Here is a 13,796-nt window from a genome sequence, read left to right as displayed (position 1 = left end):
GCGAAATTCAAAACAAACAAATATGTATTTATTTTGAAATATGAAATATAAGTGGAAAATTTCGCTATATTACAGACCATATAAGGTAAATATATCTTATGCTTATATTCGTAGGTATTATCGCATTTGAAAAACAAAACAAATTACCCGCATTAAACATCACATTCCTACTGACTTCCTCGCTCAGTTGAGACCTCATTCGCGGCCTTAAAGTGATAAAATTAAAGTTGCTACTGAACGTGAATCGTTACGGGCAGTTCTACTTTTTATATGTATAGCCCCCAGTGGTACAGCGGTATGTCTGTGGACTTAGAACGCTAGAAACCGAGTTTCGATACTCGTGGTGGGCAGAGCACAGATAGTCCATTGTGTAGCTTTGTGCTTAATTACAAAAAAATGTATACGTATATTGTCTTCAGTGTTAGTTTCATTAACAGTGTTGATTAAAATATATATTTACTGTTTCTCATTCTTATTGTGACAATTATTTTACATCGTTAGCTTGGTATATGGCTTTAGGACTTACCTAACTAGTTAAGCTGGTCGAATCTCGTGTGTTATTGGGATTACGTCCGAAAATATCGCTAACTGCGAGGGTGCCAAACGGATGAAATAATCCATTTTAATAATTCCAAGTGAGGACGATATAATACATAAACTATATTTATTGCTGGGCTGACTTGAGTTACTATACTTAAAGTCGTATTGTTTCGATCAGAAGTTAATGATATTTCGCAGATATTGAACACGGTAAATTGCCTTGTGTAGGAGGAAACGTTCCGTTATAAATAAATAAAATAAATCTATGAAAGATGCCTACTAATCTTAGATCCTAAATACTGTTACAAGGTTGAAGTTGTAACATTCCATGTTAATATAAATGACACAATCTAACACTGCATAATTATGCTGGGAATGTGGATGTGTTGTGTCAGATAATTGATCACCTGGAGAGTTTAAAGGAATGTTTTCTCCAAATACTACATTAACTGTTGCTAGCAATTACTTAATACTTGAAATAGAGTGTAATAATAAAAACAAAAACAAAAAAAAGCATTGCTACAGAAGAAAAAGAAGGAGATTCTTAAGACTAAAATAGTTAGGGTCGTGTGGACCGAAATATAAACTTAAATATTATTTATTTATTGTTCTGATGGTTCCATTATTTTGTTTTTACCATTATAGGTATAGGTCTACTATGATAGCATTGAATTAGAAAGGTTTCATGTTACAAGTTTTCTGTGGCAATGTTGAACAAGTTATTGAAAGATCTGATATTACGGGTTTACCGTGGCAGTGTTGAATAATTTACTTAAATATTTAGTGTTACATGTTTATTGTGACAATATTGAATAAATTACTGAAAAATTTACTGTTACATGTTTATTGTGACAATGTTGAATAAATTACTGGATTATTTAATGTTACATGTTTATTGTGACAATGTTGAATAAATTACTGGATTATTTTATGTTACATGTTTACTGTGGTAATGTTGAATTAATTACTGAAATATTTAATGTAACAGTTTACTGTGGCAATATTCAATTAGTTATTGAAATATCTAATGTTACATGTTTACTGTGGCAATATTCAATTAGTTATTGAAATATGTAATGTTACATGTTTACTGTGACAGTGTTGAATTAGTTACTGAAATATTTAGTGTTACATGTTAAATTAGTTACGGAAATGTTAATATCATATGTTTATTGTGGCAATGTTGAATAAGTTATTGAAAGGTTTAATGTAATAGGTTTACTGTAACAGTATTGAATTAGTTACTGGATTATTTAATGCTGCATAATTACTGTGGCAGCGTTGAGTGACTTACAGTAATAGTTCTGAATAAGTTATGTTAAAGGTATGGTTGTTGTTTAAAGTCTTGACTAAAATATCACTTTGGAAGCGACGAGTTCAGTAAGGCAAGGGTATAAAACTTTGCATTATATTTTGTGGCTGTTCTTATATGTACTAATTATTAACAAGAAACGACATTTCCAGGTTTCATCAGACCTAACACGTGTACACTAAAACTTAGCAAGGTATGTACGTTCTACCAAACGTTGATAATAATCATATTATTTTACTGCATTTGATTTACATTTAAAGATTATATGCTTCAACTAGCAAAACATTAAATCAACGATGTGTTTCTCCTTGTCACACAAACAGGTTCGATAATTGGCCATTAATCCACGGGTGTTATATATATATATCTATATAACTCCCCAATATTTTAAGATATTATCTTTAACATGCATTTGTATTCACTCTCAGTCATTACCAATTTACTGTTACTGCTAACACATTTCAAAAACCTCTTCTAATCCCTGCTTTGTCTGTATATTGTAGGCCAAATTTCTAGTTATAACCAACCACCTTCAAGAGTGTATGTAAACACTCACGACATATTAATATTCAATACATTTGAACAGTATTTTATAAAATACAGAACATTTTAAGACAAAAATTTAATCAAATTATACTGAAAGTTAAAATTTGTAATTGGTATGGAAAAACCCTTATGGGTATATTACATTTCTCTGGAACGCAATACAATATAAATAAAAGAGGTAGGGTAGTATAGAATTTGTGTCATGCTTTCATATAAAGAAAATAAAACCCCAAATGTAAACTACTTAAGTAAATATTAATTTGTATTTCCGCTAAAAGTACAGACCTCTAAAAGACCTATGAATCCGTTGCAAAATCTCAAACAACTATTTCAGCTCCAAGTCAGGCCTTATTGTAAGCAAAAATATCTGGTGAGCTAGATCAGTCTATATTACATACAATCAATATTATCCGTCATTTTTCAAAAATGGGCTCAGTACACCCCGGCCTCCTAGGACATTAGGACTACCTTACGAGAGTAACACATTAAGAAAAGCCATACTATTATAAAATATCAATCCGTACGCAAATATTCTGGGTTAATAGTAGTACTTTTTAAACTCTAATGGTGGACCAAACGGCTCACTAAGATGTAAATAGAAAATAGTGGTCTGCCCCGAGTTTAAGCTCAATATTTGGTTATCAACAATAAATAGTCACTGAACTCTTAATTTATGAATCAGCTTTTCCACCGATATCATTTTGTCAGATACTTTCCATCTCACTTTTTACTGTTATGTTTTAAACAAAGAGAAAAACTCAATCCAGTCGTTAAATCTACATAAGTAGTCCAAATAAGAAGTGGACCAGCTGTGGCTTAGTGCAGTGGTTCCGAACCGCTGGTCAATGGGTCACTGCATATCCACAGAAACGCCTTGTGAACGTATAATTATTTCTCAATAAATATTCATATTATTAAAATTCTAAATTCTTTCATAACTATAACTATCAACATTCTGTGTTATTCACATCCATAGGTCATGTACTGCATGTATCTGTGTGCTTTTGACAAAGATGTTGCCGGTTAGTGGAATGACAAAGTTTGGGAACTTCTGGTCTTGTGGTTAGGTTGTAGGACTGTGGATCAAGCGGTTTAAGTTCGACACGTGACGTGGTTACGCACATTCAATTGTGGGCGCGTCACAAAAGTTACAGTCAATCCCATTATTTGGCTCAGATAACCGGATAAAAATTTAGGGCTGCGGATGCTGCTGGCTGTTTTCCCTATGCGCAGTAGTTCAAAATTATTCAAATAGTGCAAATAATTATCTGTATCTTATTGGGATCCCTGATCCGGCCATGTAGCCTCCGTTCGCATAAGGTGCTATTCAAGTTGAAACATTCGAATAACAGACACGAAATTACCGAAAATATTAAAATCTCTCTGCACTTCATTATTTATCCACGGACAGAAATTCCTTACATTTAATCTGCTTTTGCGTAAATTATGATATAAGGAAGAATAATCTAGCCGTGGCTCATAGAACGGCTCTGAGTTTGTTTGTTTTGGTTTTGTTTTGTTTTTTCAAGTACAAACTTTTAGCTCATAACCCCATCATCACTTGACCGATTTGAGTTATAATTAGTTTTGGACTCAGAAGATCAAACCTTTTCGTTTGATGTATTTGATTACGCCCAAGGTTTCATAGATTAATATATTCTAATCCTACCTAAAAGAGGGTAGGCTCGTAGAGGTCCTGATGAGTAATAAAATCGAATTGGGTACTCGCTCGCACCCACACAAAGTATAGCTAATAAAAAGGGAAACAAAGGTCTCAGAGATTAATTTACTCTAATCTTGCCTAAAAGTATTTCAAGTGCCGCGGCTGTTGAGGATTCCCTCTTGTTTTTGAGCTAGATGCTTTAACCAGGCCATGCACTGGGTTTTCTGTGGCTTTAATAGTGCAGAGACTTGTAATGGGGCCCCTTAACTCCTGTACTGTTTTTATCCAATTTGAAAATGCGAATGAAAACATAAATTTTACTCACGTTACTTCGTTGCAATGGTCTAGTCAAACGACTTGTGTGGATCATCCATTTAGAAATATATATATATATTGTAGATCCAAAGCTTGAGATGCGTGAATTACTTATACATAGTTGTAGTAATAAATTCTTGGTTTTTCAATTATATTTAAACATTATAGTAGTGGATTAAATTTTATTCAGAAACATTGTACGGTCATGGACTTCTGTATGAAAAGGTCGTAATCAAGAATCGTTGGCGTCAGTAAAATAAGATAGAATTTATAGTTTAAAAGTTGTACGCTGTTAATCATATTTGCCTAACACAGTCACGTGGCAACATTTCTTTCTTGTAGCTAACACAGAAGTGAGTGCCCCCCCCCACTGGCACAGTGGCATGTCTGCGGACTTACACTTCTAAAAACCGGGTTTCGATACCCGTGGTGGGCAGAGCACAGATAGCCCTTTGTGTAGCTTTGTGCTTAATAATAAACAACAACAACAGAAGTGAGTGCTTAACATAGTCACGTGACAACATTTCTTACGTGTTGTGGCTACTACTGAAGTAAGTTACAGTGCTAGTGTAAATTCGTTTTTTTAAATACCGCTTAAGCATATTTTTCTTGGATCTATTTTCACTTATTTTTAACCAGACTTAGAAAATTTTACACTCTAAAATATTGGTATTTTATACTTAGAGATTTGTTCTGTATTCACAGCTTCTTCATGGTTGGTCCAACTACCAGTAGCTGACGCATTGAGCCAATCAATGTTGCCGAGGGTGTGGCGATTTGCTGCAGAATTGCAGAAAGTGTCAGTTGCATCAACAACCGCCATCAGAGAACTTGAAGACTCTGAATGACAGTACCTGGTATCACTGGACAATATGGCCTGTAACTTAATTTTTTTTCAAGTCTACTTGTGACAGCAGACTAGAGATTTTGAAAGAATATAGACATGAAGCTTCAACTCAAGTGAAATGTAGGATTTAGGATTGCTTAGATCTTAACCGTCTAGAATGCTTCATCGCAATCCTCTGCAGAGATTAACTTTTATTTTAGCCGTAAAGTGGAAGATTCACTTGTCCATGATATCTTTTCTTTTTGACGGGCTTCCATTAAACTTGTATGGATAAAGTATATGTCTCCAGGTGCGTCAAAAAATCTTCTAGTCTCCCTAACTTGCAAGTAAGTTTGTCATAAGGGAGTATATATAGCCGATCTCAGCCTCTTAGCTTCCCTTGTAAGGTTTCTGTCAAGTAGTATCGTGTACAGACAGCCTCCTCAGACCACAAACTTGTAACAAAGCAGTCTAGAATATGCTTAGATCCCCAGATATGAAAAGGTGGATTAACTGCTGTGTTTCACGTGGATATTATCCTTATCTGTCTGTCAGTTTTTCACGGATCGCGTATTTTCTCACAAAAGAAGGCTTTTGCCAACTCATGGTAAATATGTTTCCTTTTTCAAATTGTCCATGCATGTATTCTTTGGGATAATTGTCTGTAACCGACAGTTTGAAATTTTTATTGTTCAATGTTGACCTACAATCTGAGAAAAGACAACTTATCTATAGTGATATATGGTAAGTTTCTGAATGAAGCCCGATATATTCTCAGTATAGGAAATTGTGTAGTTTTGTAACAGAATGTAACATCTAAAACCCTGTACTGAAACAAGTAGCCGCTACAAACTGACAACCACTACGTGGCACATGTTTTAATTGAAGTGTACCATGAAATTCTAAATCCGAAGTTATCTTAGCGAACAAGAATACTTCCTCCCTTGGTGATACACTTCTGTGCCGAATTTTCACAACAAATTGTGGAAAGTTTACATGTAACTATAAGGAACATTAAAATGTCGTAGAGGCGGGCGTTAACAATTAAAGTCTACCACATACCCAAGTCTTCCATTTGACGGCCTTATATGCGTTTCTGTGGTCAAGTGTCCAGTCTGTGCCTTCAGTGCAAGACCTCGAGCTTCACCGTCTTCCAATGAATGTCACATTTAATTCTTCCTTCAGCTAGGCGATGTTTGTTCAGAAAAGTCGTTTATATTGTTTAGTAAACCTGGCTGAGCATTATCGTCATGGAACTTTTCATATTACAGTTGAATATGTAGTTGTTTTTTATTATTATATTTAGTACCTTTTCTCATACACTATAAGTAGTTGTTCTTCTATAAAAAAAAAGTCTTCCAGGTACTCTTACCATCGTAAAGTATAACATATTTTTATCTATACAACACAAGTGCTGGCTGTTTATACGTGAAACTGTATTACCAGGATCGGACTCGGCTCCGGGTGCTGATAGTTTGTTCTGCGGTAGCACTCGTACTGCTGTCAGAGTGGACCGAGACTGAACTGTTCCCATTCCCCTCTAGGACGTGTATAAATTACACTGGATTCGCATCAGGTTCAACAGTTCGGATCTAGCTCTGCTCCCTTGAATTTGAGACGTATGGATCGAGGCAGTTTACATTATGCCATGTGGATAGAGGCGACTCGTCGTCTTGTCATCAGAACTGGCATTCCTTTCACATCTAGAGGCCGCCGTCAGAGATCTCCGCGTCACCTCATCGTAGAGAAATTATGGAAAGAAAATATTCAAGCTTTTCTGCCACAGCAATCCCGAAATCTGAGAAATAAGAGGAGATGTCGGAGTGATGGCAAGACGCTTCGAAGTGTTGTAAGGTAAGCAGATAACCCTACGTACTGACCGCATCATACATATACTCGTGATGAGTATGTTGTTCCTATGAAATAAGAGGAGATGTCGGAGTGATGGCAAGACGCTTCGAAGTGTTGTAAGGTAAGCAGATAACCCTACGTACTGACCGCATCATACATATACTCGTGATGAGTATGTTGTTCCTATGCAAATAAAACTTAGGGAAATTTTTACAAAAATATTTTTTATCAATGAGCTATTTATCTTCCCTATTCTAAATATATCAAATACAGTTTCAATAAGTTGTGGGGAAAGTCTAAGCACGACTTCATGTAAGATTTCAATGAAATCTGAATGAATATTTTTAAATCGTGGTTATGAAAATACTTCGTAGGGCTGAAGGGAAAGTAAGTCTGTCACTTTATTGGCATTTTCATTGGTATTTGTATGTCGTTGTCCTGAGACACTTACTAAAGTATCTTAAATGAAGCAGATCTATAGGGGATACTTTACTCACATCTTGATTAATATGTGTTAGATGTTGTTGTGAAAGGACACTTCAAATGAATCCAAATAAAAGAAGTGTGTGTAGGTTGACACTTTAGTATTGTATTTGTAAGTCGTTATTACATAAAACACTTCGAAATACATGCAGTTGAAGTAGTTACTGTAAACTAGATGGGAAGTTGTTAGTTGTATTCCTAATAAATCACTTCAAAATATTTCAGATTGACCATGTCTATAGGTGGCATTTTACTGAAATCTTATTCCTAAGTCGTTGTCCTGATATAGAACACTTCGAAGTATCCCAAATAAAATGGATGGTACATATGACGTTGAATTCGCTACATATATTGAATTGTTGTTTTTGTAAGACACTTTGAGGTGTTACAAGAAAAATACGTCTAAAGTTGGCATTTTATTGAAATTTTTATAAAGACTTGTAAATCATGGTCCTTATAAGACGCTTTGAATTAGAGCAAACAAGGCAGGTCTGTAGGTGATACCCCACTGAAATCTTCATGATATTTGGAAGTCATGGTTGTAATGTAAGAAGACCCTTCCAAGTATTACAGTTATCTGGTTAGATCGACTGATGTATAATCCTTGTAGACAGCCTTAATAGTTTTGTGAAACTGAATTTTACAAATCTTGTAGACAATCTCGCAACAGTTTCATTAGATGGATTTTTGTATATCATTGTAGACAGCCAATTGCATTTTTTTATGTAGATTAATTTCTCTCAATTCTATATATATATATTCTCGTAATATTTTTTTAGACTGGACTTTTCTGTATTCATATAGACAGCCCTACAACAATCTTGTTACATTGATTTCTGTAAGTCCTTGCAGACAGTTTTGCAATAATTACTTCTGTAAACCTCTGTAGACAGTTTCGTCATAGTCTTGTTAAAATGTCTTCGGATCTTTTCTGTTTGATGCACCCCGTTCAAATAGAAAATAATATATACTTTATAAATGTAGTTTTGACGCTCATTTCAAAAATATAAATTAAAATTTGGAGAAATGAAAAGAAATATTTTTTATTTTGCTTATGAACAAAGGAAGTATATTTAGCATTACATTTATACCTATGTATTTTAAATAAATTGCAAAATATCAAGGCAATACAAAGTGTCTAGTGACAACGTAACAAATTCTATGTGAAAATTCAGAAATATTCTTAAATATTTGCTTGAAGAGATTATAACTTTCATGCCTACGACACCAAACAAACTCGCAGAGATACAAGTCAATCATGTTTCGCTTAACCACAGTCTAAGTATTTCCAATTTGCTGCAGATTTCAGAAATATAAATTAAAATTTTGATAATTGATTTTTAAAGAGGAAGAAATGGGAAAATATTTTAATTTTTTAAAGATTTTTAAAATGAAATTCACTTTTTATTTAAATAAACATGTAATTATTTACTAATTAGTCTAACTTGATCTAACCTCTCATAAACTGACCTAACCTAGCAAAATAAAAAAATATTTCTTTTTATTTCTCAAAATTTTAATCTATATTTCTGAAATCAGCATTAATGAAACAGAAAAGATCCATGGCTTCTTTATATTCTCTCTTAGACAGTCTTGTTAGATTGACTTTTTCGTATCCTTGTAGACAGTCTTAAAAATAGTAAGACTGGTATCTGTTTATCTGGTAGATATTGCCACAAATGGTTATATTGACTTCTTTATTCAGTTTCGCAACTTTCATGTTACTATTTGTTCTGCCCCCCAGTGGCACAGCGATATGTCTGCGGACTTACAACGCTAGAATCCGGGTTTCGATACCCGTGGTGGGCAGCGCACAGATAGCCCATTGTGTAGCTTTGTGCTTAACTTCAAACAAACAAACACAGGCGTTGATAGGGTGCGAATGCACTTCCGTGTCAGAAACTGTTATTCAGAGTTAAACTGTATTCTTCTTACTTTGACTGAGTTGTGAAAAATGACAGAGGCTGGACACACACACACAAATTAAGTAAAACAATGCTTATTTATATTTTGAACAATCAACAGAAAAACGAGTATATTTAGGGCTCTTTTACTAGAGGTTTGAGAGTTCCCAGTGAAGAAATACATTTCTATGTTCATCTCTGGAGAAAATCTGTTCTAGACCAAGAATGTATAGCATTTTATTCACATAACAATAATGATGTTCTCCTCCAAGGTGCTTGCGCTACCTACTTCACAATCTTGGTTATTCCCATTTAAAAATATGGAGGGTTATAACTGTAAAACTCAAGATATCACCTAACCTGCCTGTGGAAAAGATCACTGTTTAATTTCACATAGTATATTCTTTACACACCTTTCCCACGAGAAGGCGCACGTGGTACCCTAGGTGAATGACCCAGTTTAATAGGTAGCTAGGCTGAAAAGGACTTAGCTACTTTCTTGGCCAACTTTTTGTATTAAAACCACATACAATTCTAAGTATGAAAATTGATTTTTTTTCTAAATATTAAACAAGTGGTAGAAAGCATGTAGTACTATGAATATTACAGTTTTAGTTTATGTCTGTGTAGTCATTCTTGAAAATAACGTTTTTGGTTTTAAAGTGTATGTTTTTGTAGACATAACTGCAACTATCTTCTTTGGTTTTACAGGCTATTATAATTATTGTGTAGACACTCTTGAAACACCATTCTTTGTTTTTAGTCTATGTATGGGTAGACGTCCTTGCAACTGCCTTCTTTGGTCTTAAAGTCCATATCCTTCTAGATATATGCCCATACAACTGACTAATATGGTTTCAAAGTTTATTTCCGTGTAGATATTTATCCTTGGAACTACCTTCTTTCATTTTAAATCTATATCCTTGTAGATATATATCCTTGAAACAAGCATATTTGATTTTAAATGTTCTTGTAGACATCCTCCCAACCATCTAGTTAAATTTATTTACATCCAATTACACAGTTTTGAAACTTTATTGTTAGGTTTAAAGCATATATTTTGTAAACGATAATACTTGTCATAAGGCAATAGTATTAGACAAATTATGCAGGGTTGTCCAAAATTATCTTTCCTGTTTTAAAACTTAATATTTAAATAACTAAAGAAATACAAACATGTTATTTTCAGTATCTTGTAGCCCCACTCAATTTTTTTATTGTCCTGTTTTTGGTTGTTGTTATTTTTTTCACCCAGTGAATAGTGTTACTCCATAAAATGGCAACCATGCAAGAAAAGGCTCAATGTGTCATTTGGCTTGCAGGGTGGGCCAATATGGTGGCTTCCGTGTTTGCCAGACATCGCTCTATTGTACTCCTTTCTTTTGGGGGTATGTTAACTTTAGCAAATATGACGGAGCTAAAGATCAGGATAACGGATGCCATCCCCACTGTAACTGTAGACATGTTGCAGCGAACGTGGACTGAAATTGAATATCGGTTAGACGTTCGGAGAGCCACTAATGGTGCACATGTAGAAGTCTACTGACATGTCAATAAAATATGTTTGAATTGAGCTACAGGATGTTGAAAACTGATTAGTTGTCTTTCTTTAGTTATTTAACTAATACATTTTAAAATATGAAAGACTATTTTGAGCTACCCTGTATTTTTAACATTACATTTTTGATCTAGTCCCGCAGGGATTTTCGAGAATTAGAAAAATGTATACTAATAATAGTATTCGAATCATAGTATGTTCGTCATATCAATTATCAACGATGCGTTTCTCTCAATCTATAGCTCATCAGGCCAGCCGGGACACAACAAACACAATAGTGGTCGGAACATTATTTATATAAGCCCTTTGTTACCAGAACAGTTGTTATGGTGAGAACACCTTTTCCAAGTTGACCAGGCATGATTGTAGTTAATTATACTTGTCATAAGACGTCATTGATATGGCGAACATACTGTGGTTGGAATACTATTATTATTATATATACATTCTTCTATTTCTTGAAATTCCATAAGGGACTAGATAGAGAAGGCAGTGTTAAAAAATAATAGGGCTACTACTAATGTCTTATGACAAGTGTAATTAATTATAATCATGCTTGGTTATCTTGGAAAAGGCGCTCACGCCATAACAGTTCACAAAATTATCTTCTGTTTTGCTCTTTATACCCTTGTAGACAGTCTGGAAACTTCTTGGGTTTTAACCTTTATATTCTTGTGGACAGTCATACAACTGTTAGATTAGATTGTTTTTGTTGTTGTTTTTCATACCATTCTAGACAGTCCAATAGCAGTAGTATCTGTATTATAGCGTTATAGACATTACCACAATTGTATGATTAGATTAACATTCCACATTGTTTCGTGACAGTTCTGTAACTTGCCAATTATATAGACAGGACCACAGATATATTATTAGGTTTTATTGTCCACGTTCTCGTAGACAACTTCGCAGCTATCATGGTAGGTTTTACAACCCATGCTCTATATAATTTTACACATGTTCAGAGTAACCCCAGTTTAGAAAAATTAGGCCTTGTTCATAAAGGTCGTTTTAGCATATTTTCTCGCTCATTGTTAGATGATTTTGTGCGAGTTTGAAGAAACTTTATAAGGGTTTATTTGTTACCTATATACAAATGTATTTTATTCAGTCTGTTATAAAGCTGCATTAAACTAAAGCCACAGTTTGTCTATACGGCGAATTAAATATAAAGGCTGATTTTTGTAAGTTTGTTTATATAGGTGTGATGTTCGAAGTTTGTGAAAAAAACGGTGAGTTTCATCGATTTTGCATATGGCCGAGCATGGCTAGTTGCTAATGTCTCTGAACTATGAATCTGAGGGTTCCTGATTCGCTACCCTTTGTCGCAAAAATGCGCTCTGCAAATTGGGACTGTGGGTGCGTTTGTTTGTTGTTAAGCGCAAAGCTACACAATATACTATCTGTGCTCTGCCCACCGTGGGTATCGAAACTAGATTTTTAAGCTATAAGCCCTTAGACTTACTGCTGATCCACTGGGAAACCTATAAGAGTGACGGTCAAACCTTATTATTATGTTAGACAAGAGTTAGAGATAAGTACTGAAGATGTTGACTAGTTGCTTTCCCAGTTAAAAACTATTGATGACTGTGTGTGTGTGTGTGTAGTTTTGCTCAAAAATTATAAAAACAAACAAACAATTTTGGACTTGAACAATGCTTTATGTGATTAAATGTAAAAACATTTACACGTGAGTATGTATCAATACGCCCGTCGTCATTTTGACTGTTCTGATGAGATTAAAGCAGGGATGAATTAATCACGGCCACTTCACTGCTTGAAACCCACTTTCTGTTTCATCCACATTGATCTAGTTACTCGAAACTCACTTACTTGAAACCCGACTTTCTGTCGCGTCCAAATTGATGAAATAAATATCTACACACGGGAGGGCTCAGTACCTCTGTATATTGTGCAACGTCCCAAAGCTGCCGAGCAAATTAAAAGGCGTGGGAAACAGGTTGAAACGCTTAATATAGTTTTCGTGTTTTGATTGACAAATGACAAATGGATTATTGCGCGAGAGTGCAGAAGCCCCCCTCCCCATCTTTTATTTTATGCTGTAATTGACTACATTGCAGATTCCCAGACAAGGTAATTGAAAGTAGTTCAATATGGCAATCAGGCCTTATGACGTAACAAACGCGAGAAAAATGATCCCACGAGGGCCATTTCTCACAACTGTCTGGTTAACGCAACACTTAATGTTTAATATATGTATGTTGAAAACAAGCCGGTAGGCGACTTTATTAAGAGTAATGAATAATGTATCGTCACAAGTTTAATGGCAGAAAACGAACTGGTTAAAAAACAAAATAAAAATCATTCTTCAAGTCATATTGATGAATGTGAAGGTGTCAAGAGTTCTTAATGAATGAAAACGAAAACCAGCTATTTGAAACCAATTTAAATAACGATAATTGCCTTAGAGTTAAAAACGGAAGGAATCCTAGTTTTTGTAGTAATTGATTAGATGTTAATAAAGATGGTTATTCAGTTACGTTTCTACATAATTGTTGCAAGTGGATAGACATTATAAAATGTGTTTGGATATTATAACTTCGGATATTAGTATTGTTACGTCTCCGTTCGTTAGTTAAATTTCCGTAAATTTGTTCCGACGAAACTTTAGCGACACAAGTCCTTTCTTAATGAAACTGGTTTATTCTTTCTGAATACAACCTTACGATACACTTAATTTCAACAGTCGCTCTATAACAAACGCTATAACTCACGTTTCACGTGGCCAACAATATTCTGTCCACACACACATTCAATTATTCATTACCTCCCCGTCC

At 34.5% G+C, this 13,796-nt stretch overlaps 1 protein-coding gene across 12 annotated transcripts in view; it reads left to right on the top strand.

Annotated features, from left to right (window-relative positions):
* Nucleotides 1-13,796, top strand: part of LOC106459222 (serine/arginine repetitive matrix protein 4-like) — a 132,965-nt gene that overhangs the window by 23,608 nt on the left and 95,561 nt on the right. For 5 of the 12 annotated variants that reach the window (XM_022385669.1, XM_013918826.2, XM_022385667.1 and 2 more), the window contains one exon: nucleotides 5,082-7,056. The exons of 2 other annotated variants lie outside the window; for them this stretch is intronic. In XM_022385669.1, coding sequence (XP_022241377.1) covers nucleotides 6,824-7,056 — 233 coding nt within the window. In that variant the 5' untranslated portion in view covers nucleotides 5,082-6,823. Of the gene's footprint in view, nucleotides 1-2,004; nucleotides 2,046-5,081; nucleotides 7,175-13,796 lie in introns of those variants that run through there. 5 more of the 12 variants (XM_022385670.1, XM_022385672.1, XM_022385677.1 and 2 more) reach the window with 5 other exon arrangements.

Source organism: Limulus polyphemus, unplaced genomic scaffold (genome assembly GCF_000517525.1).
Source record: "Limulus polyphemus unplaced genomic scaffold, Limulus_polyphemus-2.1.2 Scaffold578, whole genome shotgun sequence".
NCBI lineage: Eukaryota > Metazoa > Arthropoda > Merostomata > Xiphosura > Limulidae > Limulus > Limulus polyphemus.
This window is presented reverse-complemented; position numbering and strand designations above follow the sequence as displayed.